At 33.6% G+C, this 16172-nt stretch overlaps 1 protein-coding gene across 2 annotated transcripts in view; it reads right to left on the bottom strand.

Moving 5' to 3' along the window:
• The window catches only part of Cog3 (conserved oligomeric Golgi complex subunit 3), a 195956-nt gene that overhangs the window by 105471 nt on the left and 74313 nt on the right, over window positions 1–16172 (bottom strand). For both annotated transcript variants that reach the window (XM_090414006.1, XM_090414005.1), the window contains exons 7-8: window positions 12050–12297; window positions 7614–7832 (exon numbers count right to left, since the gene is read on the bottom strand). In XM_090414006.1, the coding sequence (XP_090270132.1) occupies window positions 7614–7832; window positions 12050–12297 (467 nt within the window). The remainder of the gene's footprint in view (window positions 1–7613; window positions 7833–12049; window positions 12298–16172) is intronic.

Here is a 16172-nt window from a genome sequence, read left to right as displayed (position 1 = left end):
AATTCGAAAAAAGATTTTCTGATTTCAACCAGTTTGAAAATGAATTATTATTATTCAGTTCACCTTTTTTTTAAATTAATATTGAAAATGCTGGTGAAGAATTACAAATGGAAGTAATTGAACTCCAGTGCAATACTGAAGTAAAAAATAAATATAACGAAGTTGGCATACCGAATTTTTATAAATACCTCAGCAGTAAATATCCCAAATATAAAATTTATTGTGCAAAAATGTCAATCTTTGGAAGCACCTATGTATGTGAGCAATTATTTTCAATTATCAAAGTTCCACTCACGGATAAAAGATTCTAGATTAAATGCAATACTTCATATTGCGACACAAAACGAAAAAGCAGATATTGACATGTTAGTACAGAGGAAAAGACGTCCGGTTTCATGATCAAAATCAAATTAAATAAAGGACTCGTAGATAAAAATTTTTATAAGTCAAAATTATGTATTTAAATAATTTTCTTAAAGTATGAATAAAATATAATTGAACTTATATTTTCTAAACTTGGTATATTTTTAAAATTTAAAAATAAAAATGGTTATAAATTTAAAAGGTGGTGTAACTGTTTACGTAAGTCGTAAAAGGCCCAGCAACAAAAGGGCCTTTGTTAAAGCCTTTCTTTTTTTTTAGTTTATGTTTTGGTTCACGGAATAATATTGAATATGGCCTGCATCTGATATACATCTAATTGGCTGGCCATTTGCTGCATTTGAGTTTGATACCCCTGCTTTATGCACAGACACAGTGGATACATTTTTACATTTATTTTTACAGCATGCTTGCTTCTGAGTGCATACTCAACAGCCACAAATAACACTAGTTGACAGTACTTCCTAATGCCTCATTATCTTTTTCCATTTACAGAAAATATATTTACATAAGCAATCACACCACTGCCCTTCTCAACAGTATAACATCCTCAAAACATTTACTCATACAGAGGCTAATGACTTCACATTAAGTATATTAGCATTCCATAATGCAAAAGCACACATCCTTTCAGGTGTGTATAATGGTGGGAGCAAGACACATCAGAAAGGATGTGTCTTCACATTAATTGCCTTTGCATCATGGGATACTGAGGTAATTAATGTGAAGATACTTCATGTGCAAACTTTGTTTTCTTACACTTGGATAAAGGATTAAGCAAGAATATAACTTCTGGCATTTTTTAATTTAATTTATAACCAAGTGGAAAAAACTTTCAACAACTAGCTCTAATCCAGAGTATTTGAATAATAAGGCATTACACCTTTTCACTTGTATATGAGAAATATAAAAAACAGTTTGGGTGCTTCCACTTCCCATGATGCGTATTATTATACACAATAATATACAGAATGATGAGCGAGTGTTCTGCATTATGAGATACTAAGGGAATTAATGTGAAGTAATTAGCCTCTATATATAAGTAAGAGGCTATACAAGTATGTTTTGAGGATGGCATACTATTGGGATGGGTAGTGATGTAATTGCTTTATATAAATACTCAAAAAATTTATATGGAACAACAAAAAGAGAAATCAGCTATAAGGCAAATTAGCAGTATACAAGATATTATTCAAACCAAGTTTTAACATATGAATCAGAGAGCGAGGTTAGAAATAAAACAATGGATCAAAGACTGAAGACCACAGGTATGAGTTCCGAGGAAAATTAGAGGAGTGAACAGATACCAAAAATGGTAGAAACATTAAAAATGAGGATATCAGGAAAAAAAAACAATAAAAAAACTTGACATTATTAATGATCAAGAATTTGTAAGTAGTGCTAATCTAAAATAGCGCAATACACTTATAAAGAATGGAATATAAAAAAATTAGCAAAATAAGTAGATGAAACAAAAATGGCAGAAACAAACAAACTATATCCGATGCCTGACAGACGTATCTATTACCAGATCTGATCAGTTTATCAGACATTGGATCCAGTTTGTTTGTTCTGTCATTTTTATTTCAAGTATTTCTTTTATTAATTTTTTTCATCTCCCATTATCTTTAAGTGTATTGTGCTATTTTAGATTTATTAAGCTTAACAGATTTGAATCAATCCACTTAACCAAACATTTTAAACCCAAACTATTTGGTGTATAACTGAGAGGAGACCTCCACATAGCCTTTAAAGGAATGCGGAAAACCGACCAGGGCTTCTGACCTAATGTCCAATCCTCACCTTCTCGTAGTGCACCCTGTTGGGTATCTACCTGGATACTGAACGAACGAGGATGGGCTGGCAATTTGGGATTTAGCCAACCAAACTGCATTCCTATTGGTTAAACCAAAATACAAAATGATGGTACAACATGACAAAATTTCATGCCGGCTGGGGCGTCGCCCTGTTAAACAAGGCCACCTTTGTTTTCGCCAGGGAAGCAGGGCGAACAGCGAAAAGTCAGCTACTGGAACAAATCTGAAAACGCACTCCAATTCAACATAACCAGAGTTAAAGATTGGTACTATCAACATAAGAAGCCTGAATGGCAAAGAAATGGAGCTAGCAGAGGAATTATATAAATACCAGATCGACATAATAGGGATGACTGAAACAAACAAACAAAAAAAAAAGACAAAAACTGGTGAGATCTTTCTATGCAATAAATATAAAATGTTATATTCAGGCAATAACAATCAAGGAAAAGGAGGAGTATCCATAGTATTCAACAATAAATACGAGGCTAATCTTCTTGAATGGCAGGCAGTGTCGAGTAGAGTGATGTGGGCAAATATGAGAATGGGAAACTTGACAATGAGACTTATTTGTGCCTATGGTCCCACAGAAGGCTCTACTAAGGTAGAAGTGGAAGACTTTTTTGAGGCTCTAGAGAAAGCAACTGACACAATGAAAAATGAAAAGTTGGTCCTTGTTGGGGATCTAAATAGCAGAGTAGGCAATGATTGTCAGACATACAAAAATATTTTGGGAAAATTTGGAGAAAAGAGCAAAGCTAATAATAATGGCAAATATTTGTTGGATTTCTGCTCAGGACATGGACTAGTTATTACTAACACCATGTTCCAACATAAAAATATGCACAAATTCACATGGAGAGAAGAGGCATGGAATAAGAAACGTCTCACTGACTATGTTATTGTCGATAGTGATGTTTTCTCTCTGATGCAGAACACCAGAGTGTACAGAGGATTTGAAATTGGAAGTGATCACTATTTAGTCTTGAGCAGGATAAAACTGAATTTCATATTGAAAAGAATAGCATGTAAGAAAGTTTTAAAGTGAATAAAAGTTGAGCTGCTCTCTGATGTGAACTGTAGACTAAAATATACAAAGATTATTGAAAGAAAAATTAAAGAGTTTGAGAACAGGAACCAAACCGTGGAGATTTAGTGGAAAGCCTTGAAGAAAACCCTGATTGATTCAGCTAGAGAGGCATGTGGTGAAGTTGTCTGCAAGGAGAGAAAAATTAGAACTCCATGGTGGACACAGGAAGTAAAAGAGGCAGTGAAGGAAAAGAAGAAAGCATATCAAAAGTTTCTAGCAAATAAGTCAGTTTGTGCTCTTAGAGAATATAGAGACAAATGTAAGAAAGCTAAACACTGTGTAAAACTAGCTAAACAAAAGTCATGGGAGGACTTTGGCAAGAACATAGAAAATAAATATCAAGAAGGTGCAAAATATTCTGGAGATTGTTGAAGAAGCTTAGGAATGGAGGAAAGAGTGCTGTAAAAGGAGTTAGAGATGATAAAGGTGACATGAAAATGGGAGAAAAAGATATCCTTGAAGTATGGAATAATTACTTTGAAAATTTGCTAAATGAAACACTGACCAGGCATGCAGCCAGGAATACATATCCATACTTGAAGTAGAAAAAGCCATCAAAGGCTTGAAATGTGGAAAGGCAGCAGTAGTAGATGATATTTGACCAGAAATGCTGAAGTATGGTGGTATAAAAGTCTTACAGTGGCTGCACTGCATAGTTCAGAATGCCTGGACAGAGGGACGAATTCCAGACGATTGGAGTAAAGCTCTCATAGTACCCATATATAAAAAAGGGAAATAAAACTGAATGTGAGAATTACAGAGGTATATCCCTACTGAGTGTTCCTGGTAAGATATATGCAAGTATACTTGAGAAATGGTTGAGAAGAATTTTGGGAAGAAAAGCTTGGTGAAGAACAAGCTGGATTCAGGTCAAATAGAGGCTATCAGGATCAGATCTTCACTTTACGACAAATAGTGGAGAAATCATGGGAATATAATAAAGATCTGTATTTAAGTTTTGTCGATTTGGAAAAGGCATATGACAAGGTCCCAAGAGAGAAGCTATTCAACATGCTACAGTTATATGGTGTCAATGGGGCATTATATCAAGCAATACTTAGTCTTTATTTGAGTTGTAAGTTGGCAGTTAGAATTGAAGGATGTACAGGAAGATGGTTTAATGTTAAATCTGGTATGAGACAAGGATGTACGTTATCCCCTCTGTTATTCATTATCTATATGGATCACATTATGAAGAAAAGTGGTATTGAACATGATATCAGAATTGGAGATGTTAATGTCAGCTCTTTGCTTTATGCAGACGATGTTATACTTCTGAATAAATCCGCTACAAGTTTGCAAGATTCCCTGACTAAATTGAATAACTGTTGCAATAGATACGGTATGAAGGTCAGCATTAAAAAGACAAAGACAATGAAAATAGGTAGAATTGTTGAAAATGTTAACTGTGTTGTGAACGGGAAACTTGTGGAAGAAGTAAAACATTTCAACTACATAGGCACAATTTTTAGTGAAGATGGTAAATTAAATATGGAAATAGACAACAGAATCAACAAAGCTGGTATGGTAGGAAGTCAATTGAATAAATTCATATGGAATAAGAGAGAAATTAGTTGGAACACTAAATTAGCTGTATACAAGACAGTGTTCAAACCAGCTCTAACTTATGGATCTGAGAGCTGGATTAGAAGTAAAACACTTGACCAAAGACTAGAGACCGCAGATATGAGAGTCCTGAGAAAGATTAGAGGCGTGAACAGGTGGCATAAATGGCAATATCATATTAAAAACGAGGGTATTGGGAAAGAACTTGACATTGTCAGCATCCAGGAATGTGTTAGCAGAGCTAATCTCAGGTGGTATGGTCACTTAAACAGAATGGGCGAGGAAAGATTAGCAAATCAAGTGTTCTCTGCCAAGTTGGCTGGAAAACGACCCGGAGGAAGACCAAGATATAGGTTAATTGATACGGTGCAAAGTGCCTTAGACGATAGAAATATAAGTTCTGGTAATGTTGGAGTCTTGACAAGTAACAGACTGATTTGGAGGAAAATTGTAGATAGGAAGTTAGTAATGATGTAAATTTTTCATGTAGTATACTATCATAATCTGTACACCCCTTGAGGGTACATGGCAGGAATATGATGATGATGAGTTTTTAGATTCTCTCTCTCTGTTTATTTATTTTATTTATTTTTTTTTTTTTCCAACTTGAAATGAAAGACATTCACTGGCTATAAATAGACAAATTAGTATAAGCACATATAATTTATCAATCATACAAAATTTCTTATTTAAACTCTGCACATTTAAGCATAGTTTTTCAGATTACTTCCAACTTGAAGAAAAAGAATATTCACTATCAGGTAACATTTCATGCATAATTAAGTAACGTCATTAAAGACTCTCCTGAAGTTCCAAAAATAATTTTGTTAGCCAAGAAATCTGTTTTCAAAATTTCAATGTTTAGGAGTTCTTGAATAAGGAATTTACCTAAATATTAATTTCATCAATAGTTTACTTTTCTTCTACAGACTATAAAATATCCATTTTATAGAATTCACTATTAAGAGTCGATAGTTTCTGACATTATCTTCTCAGGAAAGAATTCAAAATCCTCAGCATGTCAACTATTCAAAGTCCATAATAGCCATAACTACTAAATTGCAAACTCGTAGAGACTAAGTTTCACTAGCTTTTCTACCAAACCATAGCCAACTCTCACAATATAATGCAATGCAGTTTTTGTGTGAGTTTCATCTATTAAGGTGAGAGTATATCATTATTTTTAGTCTCACAATGAGTCCTATCCTCTGTATAAACTGTTTTTCATTCTTTTTCCATCGATATTCTTCCCATGAATGACAATTATCTGGCCACAAGTCTTCACAGATGCTCAGTGGGGGAGAACTGAAACTTCCTCTCTGCATTATAAAGATTAAGGTTTTAAAATTATATTAAATAACTTAAAATATGTTCAGATATTATCCAAAAGACTGTTATGTGATTAGTGAGTTGCTTATACCTTAAAACTTAACATTTTCAAATGCAATTAAATACTAAACTTAACTTATAAATAATAATAGGTTTATTACTGTAAAAAGAATTAATAAATAAGAGAATTAATAATATTTATAAGAGAATTTTTACCCACATTTGCATCTTCATGGGAGGAACATGGACAATACAATTTCACCCACTTCCTCCACTGTCAGTCATTCAGCAGGCCATGGGGAAAGTTCTTCATAATTGCCAGGAAGCCCAACTAGTAGTTTCAAGGATTGTTTGAACTAGTAATGCAGGCATCCATTAGTACCGGTAGACTTATAGCAGAATTAAAATTTATTATAATTTTTTTTTCATTAATATATCCAAAACAAGATAGGAATCTGCTATGGCAAAGAAATGTGATTGATGAATGATGGCTGTATATCTTTTCATAAACACATGAAAACTTTGAATAAATCATATCCCCAGATGACTGAGATGTTATCAATATATAACCAAATCATAATTTGGGTTCTGCTATACTGATGCACTGAACACTCAAATCAAAGGATCAAATGTACAGAACCATGCAGCATATGGTTCTGTACATTTGATCCTTAGCTCCTTAAGGACCACCAGTCTCTTTATAAAGGTCAGCATATATGGTTTTTCAACAATATACATATTACCAGGCTGTAATATATATACATCAATGTACCACTAAAATACCATTGAGATTACTTATCAATAATATTTTGTCTTAGCATGAATTTGTTTCATTATATATCTTCATACCTGTTGAAGAAGATGGTTGGATGTTTAGCCATTAAAAGAGAATTCTGTAATTTTAAGAATAAATTTTACATAATTAGAATAAAGGGAACTATCTAATTGTATATTATAATACCAAAAGAACTGAAGTACTAATCACATTTTCAATGTGATTTCTACTAGCTAAACATAACAAGACAAGGATGGTTGTGAGCTTGTCTGTTGTAAACCATATTTACACTGAGCAATCTAATGCTAATGGACTAAAGATCATCCATCCTTTATAGACAGAAAAGTGTTTTTGTCCTTTTTTTGCTCCATATTGGAACAGCCCTTTATTAAAGTTATTAACTGATTTTACAGTCATGATCTTTTCGAGTAATTGTATTTATAATGTAAGATAAGTTACCCATAATTTTTGGGCAGTGACTTTAATTGAAGGCTTTTTTTTTTTTTTTTAATTATTTAACCAAAGAAAGGCAGACTTTGAAGGTATTCCTTCTGATATATTCCAGGAATATCATAACAATGATAAAAATTTTTTCTCAAACTTTAATGATTCAAAATGTACACCCTACTCGGGTATTCTGATACACAATACTTACTCTAACTGCTCAGCTGGTTGAGAAAAGAACTGATAAAATAATTGACTTTCATCTTCACAGACATGCACTAGAAATGCACAGCCACTTCTCACCAAAGCACAGTGATCCCTTTGATGATTAACAGCTAAGTTATTTATGGCTGCAGAAACGCTAGGTCCAAGAAGAAGTCTTCGTTGTGCAAAATAGCAGGAATGGCAGTCTGCAAGTAACTGCTGATAGCTACATATTAAGAAAGGGAGAAAAATACTGTTTCACTACAGGTCCATATTAGAAAACCAGTATGTGTCTGAAAATTTATAGTTTCAGTTCTGTGAAATATAAGTGAAAATAACTTGCTAAAAATGCTACTGACACAATTTGTATATACAAGTTGTCTAGACTTTATAATTTTTTCTGGTGCAATTAAAAAAATAACTGCACAAAATATCAACAGTAGCTTGTCCTTATTTACAAAATTCATTTAATATAAAGTCATAATTAGTCTGCTTTTATACTATGAAAAATAAATGATATTTTGTATAGTTAGTACAAAGCTTGGGCTGGTTTTGAATTACAGCTGAAGTAACTGAAGCTATGAGGTCAGCGTATTCCATCTGTTGAATGTGTCTGTTCTGGCCAGTTTTCCTGCTATGCAGAATGAAAAGCATGAAGCTAGGTACAATCCTATTAATGTCCAAAGTTATAAGAACTGACTTTTATGTAAATTTTCAATGCTATCTTTCAAAATAGAACTGTTCATCACATAATATAAATAAATATTGAGACATAGGTGGAAGAACATAAGGCTGCACCCAATACCAAGTTTTTATAGAGCCACTGGCTCAAGACATTACTTGTAATGAGCCTGTTAGTGGGATACACACAGTAATACTCAAGTTCAACCTATGCAATTTCAAGTAAACACAATTTTAGTGTGTTTTTACAAATTTCCATTTTGGTTTGCATGTGGTTGTTCAGAATACATGGAACTTTATTACCACACATGAAAGCAGTTTGAGTTTGTTATTACCAGTGATTATGGAAAAATGGAAAGAATTCTAGCTTCATTAATAATATCAAAAAAAAAAAGTAATCCCATTTCTACTCAAGTGATTGTAGAAAAATCCTGAAACATTCTGAGTCGTTAAAAAGTTATGATCCTAAGGCTAAAGTATTTAGCACTAGTGCAGGATGGTTCTGGAAATTTGGATTATCAAGGATTCCACGGTTTGAATCTGATGAGAGAAGCTACCACTGAAAATTTTACGAGCATATTGAAGGCCATAATTTTCATGAGTAAAAATAGGAACCTAGGTAAATGTTTTTTGAAAAACTCATGTCCATCAAAACAAATGCTTGGATGGACATGAAGGAAAAAATGCAAAGATTTCAAGGATGCAAACTCAAGAAGACATTTTTAAGAGAAACAGAACTGCCTGCAACAAACAACGTTTGATTTTGAAATGATGAATCAGTGAGTGCCTGATGTCGGTTTAATTTGTTGTTTCTTTCTTGTTTACTATTTTTAATGCCTTTTATCTACTATTAAATTTTAATTTCATATCATTATGATATGAAATTCAATGTATATCATATGAATGGATATGAATGTATATCATAATTTCATAAATTATGATATACATTTATTTTTGTTATGTTTACTTGTCAATTAAATCTTCCTTCTACAAAACCGGTACATTTTTTTGGTTTGCATTAATCTTGGAAAATATAATCTCCAAGTAATATGAATTTCAATATGCACAACTTCATCGCAGAATGATGTACTAATGTAATTCAAAATATTGCAGTATTTACAGGGTGTCCACATTGAACCTCTTTAGTTTCATTGCGTTACTATTACTTAAGTGTATGGACCATGGTGCCAAAATTGCACAAATGAGAAGGAAAACTTGCCAAGTTTTTGTAAAAAAAATGAGTACACTTCCACATGTGTTCCTTTAAGTAGCATGCACAATGCCAAGTCAGTCTATCTCTGACCAGATTCTCTGAAGCATGTTAGAGGTGATGGAAGACACAACAGCAGAAATGTGATGATACAGGTTCTCTAGGCTTGTCCGCTTTAGTTGTGTAGACTGTCTTTCACACACCCCTACAAGAAAAAATCAAGTAGAGTAAGATCCAATGATCATGGTGACCAGGGAATCGGTCCTCCACGTCCGATCCACTGCTGAGGGAAGACCCTGTCAAGAGTTGCATGGACCTCCAAATGCCAGTGTGGCAGGGCACCATCCTGTTGAAAGAGGATATGTAGTTGAAAGTCTTTGAGTTGTGGAAAAACAAAATTTTCTAGCATGGCTATGTAAATCGTTCCATCAATATTGCTTTCCACAAAAAAAAAAAAAAAAAAAAAAAAAAAAAAAGGCCAATAATAACATTTCGCATTACACCACACCAGACGTTTACCTTGGGACTGTAACACAAATGTTCCATGACACAGTGAGGATTCTCACTCTCCCATATCATGACATTGTGCCTGTTCACTTTTCCGCTGACATGAAAAGTGGCTTCATCCAAAAAGCAAAATCTGGATTCTTTTCAGCACGTTCCAGAATTTCAGCTGCAAACATTGCCCATTTTGGCTTACTGATTTGCTTGATTTCCTGCTGCAACACCTGCACTTAGTATGTGTGCAGATGCAACTTATGATGGACAACCTTATGAAAGGTGGAGTGGGGTATTTGCAGTTCAAGTGACACTCTAATGGATTTTGTTGAGCTTCACACAAAGGTCTCGCGAATCCTCTCTACCTTCTACTCTGATATTGGCTACTTCCCTCCTCCACATTGTTTCAATACGCTTCCTGTCATTAGGAAATTTTCTTTCCACAAACAGATACTCTTGGGGTCAGGTGTGGCCTTTTTTGTATGCCTGACAGAACCCAAAACCAACAAGTGGAGTGGGGTATTTGCAGTACACTGCAAATACCCCACTTATACTGCACTGCTTTGTTGATTTCAGCTCAGCTAACCGCCACACAACTTGCACTTCCTCTGTCTCTGACAACATGTTTAAAAATAAATGAATGATATACATTTATTTTTATTATGTTTACTTTTTCCAAGATTAATAGAAAATTAATGTCCAGCAGCACCACCACATAACGATGCAGGAAAAAACTCTGGATGAAACTTGTAGTCTCTGGAACGTTTGAACAACCCAAACCTTACATATTTCTGCATTTCAATTTTTTACCGTTCTTTGAAACTAGGTAGGTCCAATGTGGGCACCCTATATTTCTGAGACATACAACAGGAGTACCAAAATAAAGAAGTTCAATTACCAAAAAAAAAAAAAAAAGATGACATTTATAACTGTTTTCTCTTAATTATGACTTTTTTTCTCTCCTAATACCAAATGATATTTCATAATGGTAGATTTCATCTTTTACTAAGTCTCACACAAAGTTTAATGAATCTGAGTTGTGAACTTTTCTTGCAGTACAAAAAACTTGATGGCCCACACCTCAGTCTTTGAATTTTTTCAAAACCTATGATATGTCTTTCTTATATATCCTAAAAGAAAAAGAACAAATTATTACAATTTGATGAAACATGGGGAGTTAAAGGGTTTTAAGATATGTTCTTCCTTGTAGTTATATCATTTACTTTAATATCATTTTTGTTCTAGGTGTTTATCAAAACTTTTAGTCTCCTCTCTCTTGTAAAGCTTAGTGATGACAGCAGAATAATCTGTAATAAATACCATTGTTATTAGGTGAATAAATTACTAATGAAATGCTGCATCAGCCTGAATTTGTCCTATTATCTAAAATTATCATGTTGTTACATACATAATGTTTTTTTATGTTTCCTTAAACATGCATCTTGTTTACGTACATATCTGCACACATCATATGGAACAATGTCTGCACTCAAACTCGTGTGTAGTGACATTGGTTGGTCATGTTTCCATCCATTTTTCTTGAATGTTCAAGCAAGGATGAAAATGACCAAAGAACATGAGGTATATACTGTTTGTTTTATGAATTCAAGAAAAAAATAAAATGGCTGAAGAAGCTATATAAAAATTCTTCCATTCTTAAATAAAGATATATACCTTCTTTATAAGATATAAGATCAGGACTTGAAGGCAACTGCTAAAACCTGGTAGATATAATTAGGAAAAACAAATAAAAGATTTCAGCAAACAATAGAGTCAACTCTCACTAAGCAAATGCCATTATAACAAACTAATGAAAAGTTCTGACTAAAGTTTCTGTAAACAGAATGCTATTACAAGGAACATTCAATACAGCAAACTTACCACTACAATTAACTATTTCCCTCCATATGACTTCTCTATAGTGAGAGTTAACTATTTTGTGTGTGTGTGTGTGTGTGTGTGTGTGTGTGTGTGTGTGTGTGTGTGTGTGTGTGTGTGTGTGTGTGTGTGTGTGTGTGTGTGTAAAACACTGATTAGCTACATAACCAATTTACCTTGTATTCTTCTCTATTCTTTCTTCAATCTGTTTCATTAAGGAATGAATTCGAGGAGCATGTGTACGAAATTTTCCATAAAATAAAGTAAAAGCATTTTCTGAAGACAAATGGCTTTCCTGCTTAGGCAATAACTGTTGAGTTGTTTGTTGAAGAGTGGCTATGACATATGATCTGATCATACCAAGAGCCTGGGATAGAAGCCTCTTGAAATGAGCCAAATAAGCATTAGCTTCTTTATAATCTGGCTATTAAACATGAAAAGGAAGAAAATATCAGAAATATAATAGAATATATCTAAAAGATTCATAAATATTTTAAACTTTTACTCTATTCTGCTTTTCTATCAGTGCCATATCTATCTACTAGCAATTAATATGATTCATATTAAAAAAAATAGCATGCAGTAATAGAGAAAAAAAAAAGAAAGAAAGAAAGATTTCTTTCATATTGTGATCCATATCCATGATGAATAAGAGTGGAGATGATGTGCATCCTTGTTTTAACCCTGATTTAACATCAAACCAACTTACTGCATTTCCTTCAATTCTAACTGCTGACTGACAATTTAAATATACACTATGTACTGCTTTGTATAATGTTCCATTCATCCCAGAGAAACACTTTTTTTGTATGCCTTTTCCAGCTCTACGAAACTTAAGTTCAGATCCTTGTCATATTACCATGATTTCTCAACTATTTGTCTTAAAGTGAAAATCTGATCTCGACAACCTGTATATCACCTAAACCAAGTTTCTCTTCCACAATCTTTCTCAACCACTTTTCAAGTATGCTTGCATACATTTTACCAGGAACACTTAGTAGAGAAATTACTTTGGAATTCTCACATTCACCTTTATTCCTTTCTTTTAATACAGGGGTACTATGAGAGCTCTACTCCAATCAGTGGGATTTCAACCTTCTGTTCAGGCCTTCTGAACTATGCAGTGTAGCTGGTGCAAAACATTTATACCTCCATACTTAAAGCATTCTGGTAGAATATCTGCTCCAGCTGCCTTTCCACATTTCAAGTTTTTACCACTACAATTAACTATTTCCATCTATATGACTTCTCTATAGTGAGAGTTAACTGTGTGTGTGTGTGAGAGAGAGAGAGAGAGAACTAGCATTATATCACTATCAACAATGACATTATCAACGAGGCTTTTCTTATTTCTTGTGTCTTTTAATTTAATAACTAGTCCATGTCCTGAGCAGAAATCCAGTAAATGCTTGCCATTATTATTAGCTTTTCCCTTTTCTCCAAATTTTCCCAAAATGTTCCTATATGCTCTGCTGTTCAGATCTCTAACTAGGACCACTTTTTCCATTATCTTTGGTTTTTCTACCTTAAGTATTGATATGTACTTCTCTTGGAATTCCTCTTGAAAATTTTCTAGTGGTACAGTTCTGTCACTGCTTGATTCATTTAACAGTCTTTCAAAGTAATTATTCTGGACATTTAGGATGTCTTTATCGTCAGTTTTCACACTACCTTTATCATCTTTGATTTCTATGCTTTTTCAGTAGTTTCCAGAACATTTTACCACCTTACTCATATTTATTTTTTTTATATTCTTACCAAAGTCTTACCCATGACTTTTTTTAGCTACTTTTACAAATAGCTTAACTTTTTTTCATTTTTCTCTCTATTCTTTTAGGACATCTGCTGACTTATTTGCTAAGAACTTTTGGTATATTTCTTCTTTTCCAGAAATGCATTTTACATTCTTGTGTCCTCCATGGTGTTCTTATTTTTCTATTCTTGCAGACAACTTTACCACATACCTCTCTAGCTTAATCAATCAATGTCTTCTTAAGAGTTTGCCACTGAGACTCCAAGGTTTGGTTCTTGTTTTTAAGCTGCTTCAAATTTTCTTCAATAAAGTTTGCATAATTGAGTCTACAGTTTACCTGTAAAAGCTGCTAGACTTTAATGCTTTTTAAAACTTTCCTACATACTGTTCTTTTCAATGTGATATCCATTTTTATTGTGCTTAGTACTTAGTAAAAATTGCTTCAGATTTCAAATCCTCTGTACACTCTTGTATTCTGAACTAGTATTATATCACTATCAACAATGACATTATCAATGAGGCTTTTCTAATTTCTTGTGTCTTTTCTCCATGTGAACTTGTGCACATCATTATGTTGAAACATGTTAGTAATGACTAGTCTATGTCCTGAGCAGAAATCCAGTAAATGCTTGCCATTATTATTAGCTTTCCCCCTTTCTCCAAATTTTCCCAAAATGTTCCTATATGCTTACTCTACTGTTTGGATCTCCAACTAGGACCATTTTTTCCATTTTCTTTGTGAGCTGCCTGTTCTAACGAGCAAAAAATTCCTCCACATCTTTCTTAGAAGGGCCTTCTGTGGGACCATAGGCACAAATATGTTTCATTGTCCATTTCTCCATTTTGAAGCTTGCCCATATAACTCTACTTGAAACTGCCTTCCAGTCAAGAGGTTTATCTTCATGTTTGGTGTTGAATGCTATTGCTACTCCTTCCTTTCCTTGATCATTATTGCCTGAAAATAACATCCTCTGCTTATTATTTAATTCTGACCTGTTTTTGTCATCGTCTCAGTAATAATGCCAATTATGTCCATGTGGTACTTTTCCGATTGTTCTGCAAGTCCAATTTCCTTGCGATTAATATTCCTTATATTGATGGTTCTTGTCTTCAGTTCTTCTGATGCTGAGTTTATTTTTCTTCTTCTTCTAGAAGTCGAGTTGGAACGTGTTCCAGAAGTTTGCTTTTCAATGTTCACCCTAGTTCCCTGACAAAAACAGCAGGATGGGGGTATTGTTTAACCAGGCAACGCCCCAGTCAGTGTGAAATCTCATGTTGCACCATCATATGCATTCATGGTTTAAGCCAATAAAAAGTACTAGAGGGCATGCTCTGCAAGTCCCGACTATTCTGGCTCATGGAATTTAATATAAGTTAGATGTTCATCACAATGAATAGCTGCGATCTATCAGTTTGGCTGAAGTATGATTACCCACGATGGTAGGTAATATGATGCCAGGTAGACTAAGGATAGAAGTTTATCGTTTGCAGAGTTTAAAGTGTAAGCCACCATCATCCAGATGTAGCCTACATTTCTCTATTTTTAGAAAGAAAACCCACACCAGACTTCATTCATGCTTTTACATCACCATCCTTGTCAAAAATCTGACACTATTAACACTCCTGTACACGATACTGTACTGGAGTGCTGCTATCACAGGAAATAAATTATATTAAAACCACCTTCCACTGATGTCTTCACTGAGTATTATGTTAACAAAGTCATAACAGCTACAGGGCTTCTTCATCGTCTTTCTTTCTCTCAAGAAGCGGTCTATGCCATTACCATTCCTTATATTAAAGGCATTCCCAAAAGAATAGCCAAACTGCTTAGATCTGTTAGCCTTCATGCACCATTTCATCCTACTACCAAGATTTCTGCTTTTTTGGATCTGCAAAGATAAACTTTCATCTTCGGTCCGATTGATATTAATCACATTCCCTGCCCTTGTGGATTTTCATATCAGCTCTTAACCCCTGCTTTGAATCTTAACTGATTACTGCTACCTTCTCTTAAATATCTATTTCAAAAAAAGTAATTTAAGCATTAGTGTTTCAGGGAAAGTGAAACATTTAATTTAAGAGTAGCAATCTGTCATCCATCATTAAAACTCTTAATTTGTAAGAAGGCGATCTGAGACTTTAGATCATGTTACAATTAACTGAACTGAAGCTAAAATGTAGACTTTAGATTAACCTGTAGATTTCAGATTCAACTCAGTTAAAATTACATTTACTAAAACTATTTAGATAGAAATAAACATGTAAGTAACAATTTTCATAGCAATAATTATTAAATTTCATTAGAATAATATTAACATCATAAAGAGCAACACAAAATACAAATAAAGTGAGTCTGCATGAATATTTGGACATTATAAAATGCAAGTAAAAATAGATATATCCATAAGGAATACCACCATCATTCTTTCCGGAAACTTAGAACTGTCAAAAAAACCTCATAATGAATAATTTTAATGGAACATGTGTACTACACATATTTATAGAAATTTTCACTGCTTACACATGTAAAAAATATACATTTT

The sequence above is a fragment of the Typopeltis vanoorti genome, chromosome 24, assembly GCF_054136105.1.
Source record: "Typopeltis vanoorti isolate ZY-2024b chromosome 24, IOZ_Tvanoo_1.0, whole genome shotgun sequence".
Taxonomy (NCBI): domain Eukaryota; kingdom Metazoa; phylum Arthropoda; class Arachnida; order Uropygi; family Thelyphonidae; genus Typopeltis; species Typopeltis vanoorti.
The sequence above is the reverse complement of the archived record's forward strand: the minus strand, read 5'-3'. Positions and strand labels throughout refer to the sequence as shown.